This window comes from Dasypus novemcinctus, chromosome 11 (assembly GCF_030445035.2).
Source record: "Dasypus novemcinctus isolate mDasNov1 chromosome 11, mDasNov1.1.hap2, whole genome shotgun sequence".
Classification (NCBI taxonomy): Eukaryota; Metazoa; Chordata; class Mammalia; order Cingulata; family Dasypodidae; genus Dasypus; species Dasypus novemcinctus.
Window position 1 is genome coordinate 105749875 of NC_080683.1, and position 20066 is coordinate 105769940.

The 20066-nt window shown below is 36.4% G+C and overlaps 2 protein-coding genes across 4 annotated transcripts in view; both read right to left on the reverse strand.

The window, feature by feature from the left end:
* Window positions 1-1711: 1711 nt before the first annotated feature.
* On the reverse strand, window positions 1712-19074 carry KIAA0408 (KIAA0408 ortholog). 2 transcript variants are annotated; one of them, XM_004469039.5, is made up of 5 exons: window positions 18961-19074; window positions 8312-8674; window positions 8142-8221; window positions 5049-6387; window positions 1712-2800 (listed from the first exon to the last, which is right to left on the reverse strand). In XM_004469039.5, the coding sequence occupies exons 2-5, from the start codon at window positions 8636-8638 to the stop codon at window positions 2627-2629; spliced, it is 1920 nt and encodes a 639-aa protein (XP_004469096.2). In that variant the 5' UTR covers window positions 8639-8674; window positions 18961-19074; the 3' UTR covers window positions 1712-2626. The 2 variants fall into 2 exon arrangements, with proteins under 2 accessions (XP_004469096.2, XP_058163381.1); XM_058307398.2 differs by lacking the exon at window positions 18961-19074 and adding an exon at window positions 8777-8907 and having other exon boundaries at window positions 8312-8698.
* Window positions 12589-20066, reverse strand: part of MTCL3 (MTCL family member 3) — a 66454-nt gene continuing 58976 nt past the window's right edge. For both annotated transcript variants that reach the window (XM_071218656.1, XM_071218655.1), the window contains exon 7: window positions 12589-12838. The gene's annotated coding sequence lies outside the window, so the exon portion shown is untranslated. The remainder of the gene's footprint in view (window positions 12839-20066) is intronic.

Below are 20066 nucleotides of genomic sequence, written 5' to 3' on the forward strand. Positions count from 1 at the left end.
TATTCACAGAAGTGTTTCTATTCAAATATTTCTGGAGATGTTTACAATTCCCTTCCTTAAATCTAGCAATAATGGCATAATCAAGGATATGTTATTGAAAGGAAAATGTCCATCGAAAGTAGAAAAATTAACAGTTAAAAATCACAATACATCAAAAAATATTTTTCAAGGATAATTTCCATTTACCTGATAGTTTTTTTCATAAAATTTATAAAATACTTTGAAAGCAAGTACATTCAAATGATCTGTTTTAATTTCTTCATCTTTACCATCAAGCGGTTGAACTAGATACTGTTTTTTTAAAAATTTCATCTATAGTAGTCTATGATTCTAGTAAACACCAGAAAATTTAAAATGTGCCCCCAATGTTTTGTTTGAATGGAAATACAAAAAAAAAAAAAAAAAGTGGCTTAAAATTGTGAAGTCTGACAATATGACCCTTTCAATTTACAGACAACAAAGGTGAGGACCAGGGAATAAAGTGACTACCCAAGAGAACCCATCCATTTAGGGATGTGTTGTCAATCAATGTCATTGGTTCCAAATCTGCCTGACCCTCAAAAGGTTTTGCTTTGCTTTATTAAAGACTCCAGATTTCCAGTCTCCACCCCTGGGAATTCTGCATTAATAATTATGGGGTGAGGTCAAGAATCTCAAGTTTCAAAGAGATGCTCAATATTCTGACTTGAGTTAAGGGTAGGAACCACAGATCTATATTAGACCTGTGGGCACAGTAACAGAGAAGAATAGATCTGATGTGCTGTCCTTGGGCAGGCTCTCGAATGTTACACAGCAGCATCTTGCTAACAGTTGCACTGTTCTATGCCACAGGTTACCATCTCCCCAGTATTTTCTCCCTTCCAGGTGAATATGAAAAGTGACATCAGTTGGTTGTCTAGGTCATTATTATTATTTTTTTAAAGTCTTCTGTAGAAAAGCACAGTCCTGAAAGAAACAAGAATTAAAAGTGGATCTACAGCCCTTACTTAAATTCTTTGAACCTCACATTTTAGAGTTCAACTTAACTCCTGAAACTCTGCTTATTAATAAGAAAGTTTGACGCTATTTATTACCATGCTACAGTCTTGAACCTTTTAAGGTTGTCTGGAGTTTGAAAATTATTTATTACTTTACCTCAAATCATGGTATATAATGAAATGAATTTCTCTGAATGGTTAGAAAACCCTTTCCTTCATAAGGAGAAGGTTCTTTGAATACTTTGGCATAAAAACTCCTTAACCATTTTTTGTAGTAAAAGAGAAGAAGCTTAGATAGAATTAATATCTAACTAATAATATATCTGTTATTACATAGAGTCAGTGGAGAGCAATGTTGCTTCTAAGATCTTCCGTGTAGAATTCCAGGCACTTCAACATTCACATCTCTGTCAGTTCTCAATACAGATTTTATGTGTTCACTGTATGTGAGTTGTGGCCAAAACGTAAGTTTCTGTCCCTTATGCTATTGATGAATGCCAAAGTTTAGATTAAGGCTTTTTCTATAGCACACTATACGAAAGATACTATAATTCATCTCTCAATGAAATATCATTTCTGCTCATACTGTTAATAGAAAAGTGAAGTAGTCCTTTAGCTAATAATTTTAGGGAAAGGGTTAGAAAAAGGGAAAATAAATAACTTACCTCTAGATATGTATGACTCCAGATAAAGCAACTAAACAAAAAGCTTATTATAATTTTAACAAAAAAAAGTAGAATTCAACATAATTTAATTTTTTTTTTGCATCTCATTTAAGGAATGGTTGTTACTGACATTGACAAAGATAACTAATTATTTACTCATGTCATTTATAAGGTAGTCTCATGATACCAGGCTCTGAGGATCAAGTATAAAGTTAAAGCCATTATAGACTACCAAAGATATATTAAAAGTATTTCAAACATTTTATATTTGCTTAGAAGGCTGACCAGTTAAAACTGTGACATTTTTATTTAAAAGGGAAAATGAAGAATATCAGTGTAGTATTAGTATACCTATATATGAGTTAAGAAACTATGAGTTGTATTTAGAAATCCACCAATGTTAGATACATGTATAATTATTTTTTCAATGTGGTTGGGGCCAAGGAAGTGGTTAAATAATACATGTACTTCAAATGCCTTAAGCAGATACCTATTAAAAGGTATACAAAATATAAATAGAACTGCATATTTTCAAATTTTTAAAATAAACACAAAGAATATATAGGTATACGTGTTATAATTTCAAAGTCAACACTAGCACATAAGTTTTTCTCATCTAAATACATACTAGGGTACTTCCTATTTCAACACATGCACCTACAAACACAAGACCATGCACATAACCTTGCTTTCTGTCATTTGCAAGAAAGTTAGAATATACATTATTATACATTATTTCAACTTAAGCCGGCAAATTAATGAGGATGGCATTAAAAATTCTGATCTAAGAAAATCAAAACACAGGAAGATAATTATTCCATGGATTAAAAACACTGAAGACTGATGGAAAGTTAAGATTTAAATTTCTTGTCCCAGTGATCTGAAAAGACACAGAAGAGAAAACGACTGGCTGTAAGCACTCAGAATGCTCTGCTTGGCCAATGGGTCTAGAGCTTTCACAATCTAGCAATCCAGGCCAGAGACTCAGACCATTGATGCTTCCGATCTCAGAGAAACAGTATAGTTATGGGTAGTTCTCCGCAAGGTGGGTGGTGCTGATGGAGACCTGGAGGCCCATCTGGATGGGAGACGGCGATTTGCTGGCCTAGCAGGTCGGGAAAATCCTTTTCCAGGTGGAGATTTCACTGCCATGGATTCCTAGGATGCAAATGAAAACATGCATCTCACTATACAAGCACCAACAATGGCTTAATGTACTATGGATTCCAACCATGAGATTACTACATTAGCATATTTATAAGGAAGTATATGTATAAAGACGGTGTTTGCCTAATAGTTTGTGCTCTTGAAACGTTTTAATCAAAGCAAAGTAATTAAAATTTAATATGGAACATGGCATTTGATTATCTTTTATACACCACACTGAAATTCCAATCAATCTCATGTTGGAACTGTGAGTGATATGATGGAACCACAGATATTTGTTGGTGGAATATTAGAATATATTAATGTTATTTAAGAATAGCAAAGTAAAATAAATTATAGAAGAAACTTCTCTCATTTATGTTGCTAATGACAATTTTGGAGGTCTTGGGCAAAAGCTATAAAACAATTTGTCCAATGCCATCTTCTTTTTTTGCTAATAATTCTGTTACAGATTCCTCAACAGTTTCAAAATGATTATAATATTGTTAAAACTCTGTATATATAGCTCGAAACAGCAGCTATGTATGGTGGGGAAGCATTGAGAGATTGAGAAGTGAAGAATTTTATTATTTGTCTGCTTTATGTTTATTATTTTTATAGACATAATGAAAATGATCTAATGATGATTGAAGTGATGAGTGCACAACTATGTGATTATAGAAAATACCATTGATTGTGCACTCTGGATGAATTGTATGTTTATTAGTATGTACTATTAAAATTGATTTGTTATTAAAAAACTGTTAAAAGTAACTCCTTCCTGGTTCTAATAAACAATTGCTATGCGGGTATCTTCTGGAGAGTGAAAGCCTTTTCCTTTCTATCCTTCTTTCTTTTCCTTCCTTCTTTTCTTTGTTTTTACTTTAGTGGAAGAAAAATACCCTGTAATCTTTGCAATAAAAAATGAAAAGCTTTCACAACACATTTTATATTCTTGGTTCTTCCTGACCCTCTTAGCAATGCCCTTGCTCTTTCATCTGAGGTGGGCAGTAAAGATGGCCTCATGGTAACCTGCGTTTTCTTTTTCTCTATAGAGAGACTTGTTTTACAGCTGTTCCAAGTTAGAAAACAAACACAAAACTACTCCTAGGGATCTATAGTAAGGGGCTCCTTCTCCCATCCCCAATCAATGGAAAAAGGGGAAACATTGAGTAATATTTCTGCTTAGCTCATTAGAATTTTGGCTAGTTATTGTACACGTTTCCACTTCCCATGTCCTGCTACAGGATCTTACAGGTATTTCTGGGCTCAACTGTAAAAATAAAACAGAGACATATAAAGCCATGGTATATGAAGACATATAAAGCCTTAATTTGTAGAGGCAACTAGCATAGCTTAAAACTACGCTACATATATTCTGCACCTGGTAAAACTAGGACTTTTGAAGCTGTATCTAAAAACAGTAATAAATTACCCTGTAATATTTTATAAATTATGTTCTTAAAGATATTATACATAAAACGAGATGGCTGGATAATTCTTCACTGTAAATACCAACGTCTTCCGTCCTCCACTGTTGTATAATGAGGGAAGATTACAGTATTATGTAAACAGACTGGAACAAAAAAGGGATAATAGTTTATTTAATTACCAATGTTTACTTTCTTTTTGGCAAGCTCTGTGGTAAGAATATATTCAGAAGAATGGCCTCAAATTTTTAAAAGAATTATAATTCCGTCTTTACTTCCCATGAATTATATTAATGAAGAGACCTCTATAAGGTACTATTTTAAATAAAGTTTTTTAGCCATATTCACATTCATGTAACTAATCCTATGAGAAAAAATCTGAATCAAAAGCTGAGAATGGTTGAACCAATCACACTAAGTACAAGTTATTTAAAGATCATTCCATATATAATACTTTACTTAGCACTTAAAAAAAAAACAAAATTCTATACATCAACAAATGTACATTCTGAATATATTTTTTTCAAGAAAGAAACATTTTATCTTCTTGAGGTTCCTAAGCTATTTATTATATTTAAGTTACCCCATTTCAGAATTTTACAAAAGTTATAATGCACTCTTCCCAGTTTTAAAAACTATACTTTAAAGGTTATGTTGAGTTACAATCCTAGAGTATATATTTATTCAAATAAAAAGGTGAAGAAGTTAAGAAGATGCCAAAACATGTGGCAACAATTCTATTTATATGACTGGGTAACTGACTGACTAAATTCTGAGCCTTTGCTTAATGTAGAAACTGTTTTACCAAAATATGTTATTTGCCTTCTCACCTCTGTTATCTTCCTCTGGTCTATTCCTTGCTTCACTTGCTGTCCCCCCCAAATAGCTGTCTTTTGCTCAAGCTCTTGTTCCATTTGGAGCATTTCTAAATGCTGACGTAATGTGAGCCCACCAGTGACATCAGAATTACATTTGGTCCAATTATCCTGGAAGCATTTAGAAGTTTGCAGCGCAGACCCCGTTGATGTCTTGTAGGTTTTCAGAAGCTTTTCCACAACACCATAATTTGACCGTGGATCAGCAGACCTTGGACGGCCAGACAAGTTACTTGGTCTCCAGTGATGCTCATGGAGCATATTCCAATAACTGCCAGGACTTAGGTTTTCTTGCATTTGTGTGCTGACGCCTGTGGTGAATTTATTGGTAGGATTATCAGGCACATTTTCCACGGACACAGGCACATGGGCACTGGTTTTCAGAATACCAGACACAGTGTCAATTTCTGATATTTTACCTGTATGACTAATTAAGGTATCGCAGGACTTAGGCTCTTCAGATGATTGTGAGTAGCTCTGATTTTGCTGTATTGCGTGACAACTTCTGTCTGTCCTAAAAACAGTCCTGTTGAATTCATCAATCTTGGCTGCCAGCTTTTCATTCCTGGTGGTTCTTTCAAGGCTGTGACTGACATTTGTAAGTGGGCCACTATTCCGTGTCACCGTCGAGCTACAGTCATTGTTGACATGGAGATCAGGATGAGATTTAGCAGGGCAATTTGGGATCACCATTTCAAACTTCGGCTTATTGGGGCTAGAGCAGGTTTCTTGAAACCACAATGTGGAGGGGCTATTTTCTGCATCCATTCCAATGTTGCATGGCCACATGCTAAGTCCAGCATCTTCACCAGATGGAGGCTTGCTATTGATTTTGTCTTCTGCTACCAAAGAGGAAGATATGTTTCCATCATTTGAAGTCCTCCCTTTATGTTGACACAACACAGGCATCTGCTGCTGCCTCAAAAGGAAATGAGGACTGCAGTTCCTTTCACCTTGACCCTCATGGGCCACATAGATGCTGTTGTCTAAACTTTCCTTCCACCCATCATGGGTTTGCATACCTTCAGAATAGGAGCTGGGGAAATTTCGAGATGTGCTTCTTGGAGGAGGAATTGGTGGAGTTTCATTTCTGTGTAAGTCAATTTTATCAGGGCCACATATTTTCAGAGAATTGTTTTGGAGTGTATCTTTATGGCTCATATTCTTTACATTTTTCTGTTTTTCTTTTTCTAAACAGATTGGAAGAATGCACTGGTCATTGCTGATCATGTGGTCCCCATGAGGCCTATTAATTACATTTGGCATTTCCTGGAGAAAAGAATCTGACTTCATCCTAAAACAATGATAAAACAAAGCAGATTAGTGATCGGTTTATTTAGGATAAGCTTTCAAAAGAAACCAGGGCTTAAGCAATGAATTTTTGCCACAGTAGCCCCTATTCAAAAAATTCAAGGTTCTTTAATTGTAGGATAAATCCCACTTCTCTGTGTTGCGTTCAAGGCAACATCCTCTGTTCCAAATTATTTTTCCAACCTTGTCTGTCATTATTTCCATTACCTGAATGTTTACCTATACTCAGATTAGACTGCATAATGTCTTAGGTTTCCTGTATGGGCGGTCCCATTTCTATAAAATTTTCTCTGACAATTTCTTTACCTGGAATGCCTCTGCCTACTGAATTCCTACCCATTATGTATGGCGTGCTCAAGTTCTGTCCTTTGAATTTGAAATAACATTTTAAATTGTATAATACAAACATGAATAAAAATGCAATGAGATGTGAGTAATTCCAAATGGAAGATGTCATTTGGACTCAGGCCTGAAAGAAAAGAAACAATTTCCTGGATGAATAAAGGACACGTAAGCAAAGTGAACTGCACAAAAAATAGGGTGGCTATTCAGAAAAGGATGAATACTTTGGTGTTGAAGGATTACAAAGGAGAGTGGGAAGGATCATGGGAAATAGGAGTGAGGCATTAGGTCAGCGTAAAATTGTAATACCTTCAAATTATATATTAAGGATTTTGAAGTTTTTTCTAATGGCCCTAGAGCAACAGTGAAAGCTTTAAACGAGGTGTGATTTGTATAAGAGAACTAGCAAGTCTTTTTTGAGTTACCTAAACTAAACAAAGCAGCAATGTGGATTCACAAACCCAACTTAATCAATCATATTGATTTATTCATATCTATTCAACTTATAAAAGATTATGAGATAACATACAAAAAAGTGCAGATAAATACCCATTAACTGAGAATAGTAGGCAAAAGTTAAATGGGCAAGGAGAGTGGCATAAACATGGTTGATCTAAGAAAATGTAAAAGTATCTGTAAAAGTTCCCCCGAGCTTTCTAAAAGCTGGAGAAAAATAAAGAAACACAATTGTTTTAGCTTTCATAGAGAAGAATATAGTTCCACCAGGAGACTGGTGTTGATCCTAGAATAATCCATCTTTTATGCCAAATCTATTTTTTAATTTGGCTAAAGCTTACTCTTACCATTATACAGTGTTTCTGAATTGAAATAACAATTTTATGGCATTGTATATATGTGTGTACATATTCACAATATGGATGTTTGACTAAAAATTAAATATGAATCTATTATGTACATAATAAATGTGCAGAAATAAATGACAGACATAAACGCTTTCAATAGAACATCATGTAATTAAAATATCACATTGTTAAACCTGACAGATTAAAAATGAATTTAACCAGGTTAGTCCAGTCGTATACTCTTCCACTGGTCAAACACTCACTGAAAAAAGAATTACATTAGAAGACACTTGAGATAATTTAAGATAATTCATCAAGGGGGGTGGAATCTCACTTACCTAAACACCAAAGGAATAAAACATGCCCAACTATCCAATTTGCAAAGAGAATTGGAAAATTTAAGGTAGGAATTAGTAAGCCGAGAAATAGGCAATTACAATTTCTCTCTCCTATCCAAAATCACAAATTTTTATAATTCACTAGTAATTCCCACTAAAAAAGTATATGGCGGAGGCAGTTAGGACTTATTATCTAAAGACAATATTATTCTTGGTTTTCCAACATAAAAGAATCACAAGATGTACCAGCCTACCTTCTGTGGTTAGACCGCTTTTGAATTTCCTCTTGAAAGTTGCATAATTCTTCACTAACCTTAGCAAGTTCTTCAAGAGCCTTTACACATACAAGGAATAGCACACATTAGCACTTTGAAATGTAAACATTTCTTTAGAAACAGTTCTAGGACAACCACACCTGACTTACCGTGCTGAGGATGCCACAGCGGCTCTTGCCCTCTTTCTCAGAAATCCTCAGGTCAGGACCAGCGCCACATTCCCTGTGGCTGGTTGTGGCCACAGGATCTGTAAATCTGCCTTTTGTGTCTTCTGTTGTTTTTTGTTCCTTACACCCTTGATTTCCTTCACTAAGTAAGCTCTGCTCTGTTGTCTGTTCTCTTTCTAGACCGAGTATATAATTCATCCTTGTAAACTCACATGGTCCTAAAGTGGGGTAATTTGGAGAAGATTCCACCATTTTGTCTTGAACAGTCTTCTCAGGATCAAGATCAATGGCCTTAGCACGTTCACTCATGTTGATTTTCCTCCGGAGTTTTACTTCCTGGCAAAGCTGTAAGGAAAACAAAGATAAGATCTTCCCCTTGATTCAGTATAACAATATTCTTTATACTAAGCAAAGTGTTGAGTTCTTTGTCATATTACTATATACTACCTGAGGTACTAATGCTTATGCCTCCAAATAGTGCCTTTGCCTTTAAAAACTAGGTTAGCTGGAACAAAGCTGATGGACCATGAAGACCACTTTTAGTAGGCAAAAATGATTTCTGACTAGAAATCAAATCTCTGAAAAATAAAACGGGGGGGGGGGGGGCAAATGTAGCTCAGTGGTTGAGTGCCTGCTTCCCAGTACAAGGTCCTGGGTTCATTCCCCTGTACCTCCTAAAAATAAATAAATAAACAAACAAACAAATAAATAAATAAAATAAAATAAACTTGCTCCTATCCAAAGATATGATGATGTTACAGAACTTCTGTCACAAAATTTGAATGACCTACATCAATTATTGGCCACATTCTCCAACTCTTTTCAGATACAAGAGTTTAAGTAACATTAAAATTATTTTTATTTATATATTCGATCCTACTTCTACAACACCATTACTGTCTAAAATAGTTGGCAACCTCATACAGTAAGTCAGTTCATGTCATTTCCTAAGTAGATATTTAGCAATCAAAGGATGTTTCCTTTGGATGTTACATTTATGAGAGCTAACTATTATTCAGATCCTTTTTAATGCCAAGGCTACACATATTCCAATAATATTTCTGTCTCAGATTAAGATAAATGCGACCATGTTTTATGTGATATAATAGAATTGTAAGACTTTGCTCATTGATTAGTCAGTATTAAAGTGGACCCCAAATTATCTTTTGATTAGATGTCAGTTATGCCTGCAGGCACTTGGTCAGCTCAGCCCTGAAGAGAGGAAAGAAGTGGTCGTCTGTTCAGATATGAGCCCTGGGGAAGTGTGTGAAATTTGAAGATTGTCAGATAACCACTGAAGCAAATGGCTCCATATTTTACAGGCACAGCCAACACCTGTACTAAGGGTAATATTCAAGGAATATAGTAACAGACATACTGCTGTTCAGTATTTATCCAAATCCCAGGTGAGTGAAGCCTACACAAAGCTGATGCCTGAAAGATTTATAGTCCACTTCTTTCCCTTTATACTTACAAAGCTATGGATTAAGTCAGGACAGCATCAAACTGCAGCCCTGAATCAACTGTTTTGGCCCCCTATAAAATTTTTTTCACAGAATTGCTTTGGGCATTATGATTTTGCTGACTTCGAATGGTATTCTACAAAGCAGTCCTGAAAAAAGTGCTGGTCACACTGTCCTCTTTTTGAAAAGCCAAGGAAGAAAACACAATTGCTTTAGTTTCAAAACCAGAAAAAAAGTGTTATTTCTGGGAAATAGGTTTGTTTCTGTCTTCCAGATATTGAGAAATAGGCATCTGTCAATTTTTGGGTTAGTCTCCTGAAAGTGTAGGCTCCTCAGGTATATTTCATATATTATCCTTCCTCTTGTCTTCACTTTTGTTTTTGCATACTTTATCTCATATGTAATTTTCTAGGCCATTTTAAATCCTTTCGGGACTTAAGTGAGTTGCAAATATGTAACATAATATCACTGATGGAAAACTACTTATTTTGTATAAGGAAATCTGTGTGGTCTGGTACTCAGCCCTTGTTGAGGGTTATCTGATCATTCTACCTAAGGAGAGAAGCAAGAAAGAGTGCATTGCAATCAAGTTTCCAGATGTCAGTGCACTCTATCCAGAGTTTCTATCTGGATTTTTCCAGGCTTCAAATGATCCAAGTATGGACATCTTGGTTTTGCAATAGCAAATGCAATGATTGTAAATAGTGGTCAACAGAGAATTAGAGTCTTAATACATATCAGTAGAGCCTCTCACTAGGCAATAGTATCATTTGAAATCACTGAAGTTGTAAGTCTGTACTGGGGATCTATAATTACCTAATACATGGCTTAAAAATGTGCATTCAATTTAATACACAGAAGTTAGTAGTAAAGGTTATATAAATATAGTATATTGTCTTTAGGGAAAATAAAACTTTCCCAAGTGTTGATTTCTTAATTTTAGTTTTTAAGAATTGTCTTGATCCTCTCTGAGACATGTGACCTACTTACCTCCTGTTTTCTTCAGTCTTATTACCCTCAGCTTTGCAGCCGGTAAGAAAGTATCTTCTATACATATTTTAAAAGACATCATAAATATTTCCTATGTATTATAATTATATGTACGTATGTATATATGTTCACACACATGATAAGGCAACAAGTACAGTGCTAGTATTTAGCAATTACAGAGCTAGGGCATTCTGGGTAAGCACATTAAAACATATTCTGTTCCCAGCTATGGATATATATACCACAGGTTCTGTGGATGTCATGAGACCACAGGCCATGAATACAGCACTACAGCAACTGTCCAAGATGAAGAAAATACTTCTTCATTATAACCCTTCTGTCTCCTTGATGCAAAAAATATGGAGTCTTTAAAAGGACAGTATCTATATGAACCACAATCCCATGTTTAAAGTGTGTTTAATGCCTGCTAATTGATAAGGCTAATCTTTATCATAGATGGAATCTTCAGAGTTGTCAGAATTATTATTTGACAATAACAACTTTAACCACACACTGGATTTTTAAGCTAATGATGTTAAGTGTCTATACTAATTCTGTCTTCCTGAATTATATTGTTGGGATTCTAGAATTATCTGAGTATTACTAACTGGACCTCCCAGGCCTTTTGGGTCAGTGACCCATAACTACAAGTCAGCTTGTGACTGAATTGGACTTCTGGATTCTGCTCTGACCTGTGCATCTCCTTGCTGATCTAATCTGAGTCTCTGGATAGAGGAAGTAAGGGAGAAACCCAACACATTTTCCAAACTTTAGAGAGACAAGAAGTAGATTCCCCCAAGGAAAGAAAATACCTTTTTTTTTTGCCTTTCAATCTTTAATTATGCCCTCATTACAGGTTTGTCTTCTTGGTTCTATTTTAGAGGAAGGTTTAATAGCTACTTTTTTTTTTTCCTTTTATCCTGCAATTTGGATTTTAATCACAACCAGTTATGCAGTTGTTGGTAAGAAAAATATTGTGCTATAAACACAAAAAGTGCTTGTTTTGATTGCCTGCAAATAATGGCCAATGAACCTGTTAAAATAATCACTTTGGTAATGTGTATAAACTCATGAAAGTCAATCCTATGGAGGTCACCAGAAGAAAGTATAAACAATTTCCAGTTAGAACAAACCTGAATATACACTAATGCAAATCCCTGAAAGAAACATACCAGGCAGAGAGAAGGTTAAGGGAGATGAAATGACTATTTGTGTCAATCATGGCTTATCATTTTCCATCACCCCCTTCCTCATAAATGCACTAATAAATGTAGCTTACCTTGCCAGAATAAATCTCATATCTAGTGCCATTTTGTTTGCCATATGATACTCTTTTATTATACTGAGTTATTTAGCATGTAATTTCTCTTAGACATTATATATAAATCATTCTAGGAAAAGAAAGATCTATACTCTAATGCCCAATTGCAATTTTGCTAATATATGTCCCACCAATAAGTCTTACTCTCTTGAGTTTTCCTCATGGGACCTGGTATTTGAAAACTCATGCAAAACACATACCAACTTTTTGGTACCAAGGCTCTGTGGACATAAACTAATAAATGGACACATTTTAGAGTGACATTTCAAGATCTTAATTTCCATCCAAGGCTATAAAATAAGCTTAGGCCCTAAGATACCACTGGATAAGGTTATGCTATTTCTGGTCTAGTAAATGTCACTGAGACATGCATCTGTTAGGTTGGATAAGAAAAATAAAAATAGTTTCCAATTCAAGACAAAGTTTAACAGAATTTTCATCTGAGTGGGAAGTTTGCAACATATTCAAAACAAATCAACTTGTACCTCTTCTATCTTCTTCTGCATGATCTTCCATTGACTTTCCCATTCCTTCCTTTCATTGTCAAACTGGTCCAGTAATTCCATCTTTTCTCTGTGCCAGTCAGTCTCTGTGTTCTCCCACTGCTTATGGAGGTCCATGGCAACTGCGTGCCAGTGAAGAGGTCTTTCCACTCGTCTCTGCCTTCTCTTAACTGTTTCTTGGAAGCTTGGAGTTGTTTTATTTGAAGGGATCTCACTTGCCTTAAAATAAAGCCTAATATAAACATAACAAGAGAGAGTTCCAAATCCATGTGCTTTCTGGAGACATTTTATCATATGTCAAGGGCCATTAACATCAACAAACTATACGAAAATTGGACTTAAAAGAAATAGATGAAAACAATCTGCTTAGAACAAGAAACGAGCACAGTCTATAAAGAAGGACTGTGCCAAGTTTTCCCCCTTCCCCCATTTCTGAGATCAGACAGCAAAATTTACCTGGCAAGATGGTAACATGTACATGTGATACATAAGTATTCCTTTAACTAACCACCTAACTTAAAGATAGATTTTTTTCAAGAGTATGTAAGAGCTGAAGTATCAAATTAAACTGTATGGCCACATCTGTACAACTGCAGCAGATTCTGCTGCAATCTAATTACCATTTTGAGGCAACCTGATTTCTGTGACAAAATTCCTGATCCAGTGCTGAACTACAGTTTCAATTCTATATTCCCAGATCAATCCCATGCCAAATGTGATACTGCTATCAATTAAGACTCTAAAATTGGTAGTCAATCTTGCACTGACATATCACCAATAAACCAGACTAGATTATATAAATACATTTTCATTACAGTCTTCATCTAATAAAACTGGAAGATCAAAACTATGCTACAAGTGATAAGCTAAAATTTACCTAGGTTCTCTTTTCCTTTTCCTAGACTATATATCATAAACTGTTTAGGATATCAGAATACAGAAAATGGAAAACGTTTTACTCAGTTCTTGGAGAAATTTTTGATTACATTAAGCAGTGATGGAAATCGATTCTAGCATTTGGGTACGTGTATTTAGGGTTTCAAGATATAGTTTAATATATTAGATCTGCATCTCTGTTTCAGGTCACCTAAAATTTCTGATTTTCAGTTCATTTACATTAAAACAAGGATTTTCATGGGGTTATTATAAAGATTAAATGACATGTTGATTACAAAGTAGTTTCTAAATTTTAAAAATTTTCCCCATTTTTGCCTTAAAATTTTTGCTCTGCTTTAATTGATTTCTATAGTTAGAGGAGATGGCTGCATATTTCATATCCCAAATTAAGAGAAAAATTGAGGACTAATTTTACTTCTGTCAGATCGTTCTGAACATACATATCAGGGTATCAACATACATATCAGTTCTGAACATATACTTTTGACCTGCAATTTATCAATGAATTATAATATACTAGTAAGAATAAAAATGCTATTAGCCAGATATGTAGAGTTCCACCTCCAAAAGCACCTTAATAAAATTGAAATTTATATTGTGACTATTCTCTCAAACTGCCCAGCACTAGAAATTGCTTTAGCTATGGAAAGGGGAGGCTTTGTTGACTGGGCCATCTCAATATTAAATCATGAGTTGGTGGTTTTGGAATAGGTGATTTTTACCTCTTTTCTTGGCACTCACAATATTATGACTAATTTGGTTGCAAAAAATGAGTAATTTCAGATTGAGCCATTAAAGATGCTACCATGTCTCATTTTATCCACTTTGCCACACTCCATTCTATACTCATTCTCCATCCCTTCTGCCACTTTTTCTTCTTTTGTGCTCCCTTCCACACCTAGTAGGCAGTGAGTTCAAGTATCTACTCTAACAAATGCACAGTTGCCCAGAATGAATCTGCCAAAACGAAGAAAAACAGAAGTCAGTTTTTGTTTCTTTTGGTTAACGTTACTCTCACTGATCTTGATTACTTTGTAATCTTTTAGATTTGCTAGTAACTGCTCACAGGGAAATAGTGCTTATTTTCAGAGGCTGAAAGACTGCTTTAAAACTATATATAGGGAACTATATATTTGGCCCAGTGGTTAGGGCATCCGTCTACCAAATGGGAGGTCCGCGGTTCAAACCCCGGGCCTCCTTGACCCGTGTGGAGCTGGCCCATGCGCAGCGCTGATGCGCGCAAGGAGTGCCGTGCCACGCAAGGGTGTCCCCCGTGTGGGGGAGCCCCACGCGCAAGGAGTGCGCCCGTGAGGAAAGCCGCCCAGCGTGAAAAGAAAGAGCAGCCTGCCCAGGAATGGCGCCGCCCACACTTCCCGTGCCGCTGACGACAACAGAAGCGGCCAAAGAAACAAGACGCAGCAAATAGACACCAAGAACAGACAACCAGGGGAGGGGGGGAAATTAAATAAATAAATAAATCTTTAAAAAAAAACACAAAAACTATATATAATTAACTGTGAGCAGAATATATCTTGCTGACCAGAAGGTATATGCCAATGTAAGTGAAGGTATTTACCACTTAAGAAAGCATGATATATACATTTGAGATATATAAAAGTTTCACCCAGTACAACTAACAAGGAGGTGATGATGGACAACTACCATACCAAGGAACTGAGAGAGTCTACAACTGCAGGCAAGACAGTCCCATCCATTGGCTGTATGGTATCAAAGCCCCTTCTCAATTAGAGGTAGAGTGGACATCATCATCCCAGAATCCTCAGGATTGGGGCAAGAACTATGGACTAAAGTAGACTTACTAGTATTCTACTATAGACTTACTGTGATTCTAGCAATGGAAGAAATTATATCATTAGTGTGGAGGCAGTGGTCACTGTAGGCTCTGAGGGCAGGGAGGGGGAAAAACAGATGTAGTATGGGGGCATTTTCAGGACTTGGGAATTGTCCTGAATGACACTGCAAAAACAGATACAGGCCATTATATATCTTGCTATAACCTAAAGATAGTGGGAGAGAGTGTAAACTACAGTGTAAATTAATTCATGCTTAAGGGCAATGCTCCAAATTGTGTTCATCACTGGCAAGGAATGTATCACCCTAATGAGGGATGTTATTAATGTGGGAAAGTATGGGAGATGTGGGGAGCAGGGCATGTATGAATCATCTATATTTTTTATGTAGCATTTATGTAATCTAAGTATCTTTAAAAAAATTTTTTTTAAATAAAAAAAAAAAGGAAATAGTTGCAGTTTGGGGAGTGGATGTAGCTCAGAGGTTGAGTGCCTGCTTCTCATGTACAAGGTCCTGGTTTCAATCCTGGTACCTCCTAAAAGCAAACAAACGAAGAAAACTAACTCTTATTGGGGAGCGGATGTAGCTCAGAGGGTGAGTCCTGCTTCCCATGTATGAGGTCCTGGGTTCAATGTACAGTACCTCCTAAAAAAACAAACAAACAAAAAACAAAAGAAAGAAAGAGTTGCAGATTTAACTAAGGAAATTACAATATGGGAGCAGACCAATTTCAAATTATCTGGAAAAGAGGGGCTATGAGAATCTGGTTTATATTGTTTGTCGCAACCGTGTTTAAATATTGGCAATATTCAGAAATAATCATGAAGTGTTTCCTACGATTAAATGGCTCTTATTTTTTTCTCTTCTATTCCTAACTTTCCTGTAACCACACCAGAGCTAAAATGCAGCCAGACCCTTGTCTTTTTTAACCTACCAGAAGATCATCCTGGGAAACTATGCTAGGCTTGCTCCCGGTACCAGGCCTACACCAGGTAACATTCTTGAAGCAGACTTGGTCCCTCACTTAGTTGTGAAGAGCCAAACTCATCACATAATATAGAGAATGGGCAGCTGACAAAGCATCCCCTTTCCAAGGCCAGAGCAGTATCTAGTGCCAGGAAATGTGATGGTTATGGATCAAAAACAAGCCCCTAAAATTCCTGTGAGCAAAATTGGTGCCAACGTTTGTGGCAGAATTTATGTGGCCTTTTTAGCATCTTTGCCTTGTCATAAATATCAAGTGTAATATGGCTGAATATATTGCTTCCTCCTCTAAATATAAATGAGGAACTGTAGAGATGTGAGGATTAAAAAGAGAGATGATTCTTATTAAAAGCACACGGCCCTCTTTTGGCTCATAGCAAGTGCTTGATAAATGCCTGTTTCTTCTTTCTGAACATTTCCCCTCCCCGTATTATTATTATTATTTTTTTGTCTTTCCTCACTTCCTCCTTCCCTCCATATTTTTTCATTTATTTCTTTTTCTGGAATATATTATGATGTTTATCCTTATTTAATCAAGCAATTTATAGAAGCAAGTTCAATTGTGTGAAATCTCTTTCATCATCACCAGTTTTACTGTATTCTTCAAATACTTTAAGGATACATGGCAAATTAAATCTTAGGAAAAACTTCATTGTCAGTAAAAATTTGAATAAACAAATCATATATAAAACTGCTTTGGTTGGAACACTAACTTAAGTAATTTTAAAAAACTGAAAGGACAATTTTGTAGAGATAGAATGTTTTGTAATGAGAAGTTATGGGGAAAAGTGGTTCAGCAGATGCAAAAACTCAAACTCAGTGCTCTCTACTGAGGCAAACAAAAAGTTCTCTTTGTTCCTAGTTGTCAGCCTTTTACTCCCACAGATGTTGGCATCCACGTGGGAGAGAAAGAAGGATTTCTGATATCTGCCATCCTCCCCCATGTCTCTTTGATCCCCATTACACTTTAGTCCTTCCAGAATTTCATTCAGAATAAAAATTTATTAGAGCAGATGAGAAAAGACAGAGTGAGCTACATTACTTAGATATACATGTTCTTCTGATCGGGCAACTCTAAGCTAACATGACATAATTCCTTTTAACCCACTTACCCCTCCCCAGAGTTGGAATCCAGAATTGTAAAGAGTTTTGAGTTGGCTGGGCAAGTCTGGTGATGGGAGGAAAATAGTTCTGCTTACCTTCGGCCCTACTAATTAAGCAAAATTTCAAAGTAACGCTGTTAGGATTCTCACAAAAATTTATTTTTATTTCCCAAATTAGCTTGATCTGGTTATGGTAACACTTCTCCATTACTTGAGGGGAACTCCATTCTTACCACGCCTTCGGCATTGCCATTTCAAACCCCCTTTCCCACTGAAAACTGGACATTAGCCCAGCAAATGAAACCGTATTAGGGAGGTTTTCAATAGCTACTTCTCTCTTCTGAGAATTTTGTTCAGAATACATGTTTCTTGCTCTTCTACGTCCTTTTTCTAAACATATTACTTTTCACATCACTGAAGATTTTTCATTTATATGAGGTTACATGTTCCAGTAGGAACACCACACCCAGTGGGTACTGCCAATATCACAACTCTGAGAAGAATCATTTGCCCTGGAGATGCTTTGCTTCTGCTTAACTCTGAGAAATCAGGAGTAATGTACCTTTTGTCCCAAATCCTTAGGCTAGGCTGTTGCTAATGACTTGCATCATTTCACCTAATTAACAGACCTTATTCCTCCTCTACTGTTCACAGGTAAAAGCATTCTTCAAGGCATTTGTGGTCTGATTTTGTAAGCAGGTAAAAGGAATTATTTTTTATTGCTATTTATTGCTACTTCAGCATACTCTGCATGTTCCAGACAAGGTCAAAGAGATACTACCACATGAAATTCCAAAGAAATCAATTTTACCTTCTCATTAAATCATCTTTCCTTCCTTGAATTTCCTCTCCAGTTATTTACTCAAATGAGAAAACACCCAAGAAATGGGTGTACTCATTTTGCTTCTCTTAGCTGAAAAAATAAACCTTTTAAAGGAAACTACTAGCTTGGGTAAACAAAAGGTTCAAATTAACCATTAACCACCTTATGCAATAGAAGATATAGCGGTAGGATTCCTTCCTACCTGCAGACGATTAATCCATTATAAATGGTACAGACTATAACTCAAATGATAGAAATCCCTTAGTGTGCAGTGAAGAAAACGTTACCTTGGGTGAAACTACATTTAGTGTTATGGCAATTTTCAAATATCTGCAATCTCTTAGTTCGTGACATCTAGTTTACAAACTTTAAAAGCCAAAGCCAACATCCTCATAAGAAGAGCGTTCCAATAAATATATTTAGTGAAGCCCCACCATATGGAAGGTATTGTTGAAAGTACTAAGGAGCAGTGTTTGAAAAACACAGGCCCAATGAGCTGTCAACACCATCAGTCCAGAGCTGGGAAATCTACTCTCAGCAACGGAACAGTCTCGTCCCTGGGCTCAGTGCAATCCGTTATGCACCCCTCCCACTGGTTTAAGCCCAGACGCCAACAGAGGCAGACACAGGCAGTCGTCAAAATAACCCTCAGCTTAAACAGCATCCATATGTTTGCAGACCTAAGTTTTGCCACAATTAAGCACTTACTTCCAGACCGCCCCAAAGAAAACATACCTTTAGCAGTGGGTGGGGTGAAATCCTATGGACATTCAACCTCTGGTCAAGCTAGCAAGGGGAGGAAGTAGCACGGACAGCTAGTTGTCTTAGAGAGAAAAATTCCCGGCTCGGTCAATCTTGCTTCTTGACAAAAACGGCAATGCTAAAAGAGCACAACCATTCAACATAGTAGTACTGACAAGTCCCTTTGAAACCTTCACCACTTTCACACATCAAAAAGCTGCTCAGCTTAGTGTCAAAGCAGCAGCTGAGCCTGCCGTGACGTCAGCCACTCCTCCTCCAACCAGGGCTCTGTAACTTTAGAGCAGTGCCTGCTCTGGGTAAACAACTCCAGGTCCAGGACATTTTTAGCTTTTATAATGGAGCCTTAGTATTTTCAAAGTTGCCAAAGGAGCTGATGTCAATAGCACACAATGACAATGGCCAAGTTCAGATTTGTTTTATCTGGGAAAGTAAGCTCCTTTTTTATAGGAAGAATTATCCCCCTCCTTGCATAGTTCTCTCCTTCCTCTCCTTAGCTTGTGTCAGGATGTACTTTCAATGCCTTTGGGAGTTTGTGCCTGAACGTGGAAGAACATGTACAGCAGTTACTATATACGCATAAGTGTGTACACATATACATATATATATCTCTCTTTCGAAAGATTTGTGAAAACTTTCAACCTCACATCTCTTTGTGGAGTCTACAGTAGCTTGCTACCTACATCTACAATGATAATGATGTCTTTATGTTAGAAGAAACTGGAGCCCATGGGAGAGGACAGTTCTTATAATGGTAGGGAAAAAATTAAACAAGATACCACATGCTTGTTTTCAACTAAGTGTTGTTGCAGCCCAAACATGAAAATCAATCAGCCCAAGTGTCTCAAAGTTTCCCTAAACCAGGACCAAATTGGCCTGCCCTAGAAATGCTTGGAGACTCTGTCTTCCCAGTAGAATGTCAAGGTTCTAGGGTGGATTTTTAAATTCATACATCTGATTATGTTTGGTATAATTTAATCAAAGAAGGTGTCTAGAGCAATTCTGTATCTAATTCACCAAATAAGCCTGATTGAAATTTAAATATTAAGCATATCAGAAGAGCTTCCACTGTCTGGTCTTTA

Coding starts and splice junctions, on each gene's coding strand:
- KIAA0408 (XM_004469039.5), bottom strand. CDS start 8,638: ATGAGTGAACGTGCTAAGGCCATTGATCTTGATCCTGAGAAGACTGTT. Junction 6,388..8,141: donor AAGCGGTCTAACCACAGAAG/GTAGGCTGGTAC, acceptor TCATTGTTTTAG/GATGAAGTCAGATTCTTTTC. Junction 2,801..5,048: donor ACCAGAGGAAGATAACAGAG/GTGAGAAGGCAA, acceptor TTTGCATCCTAG/GAATCCATGGCAGTGAAATC.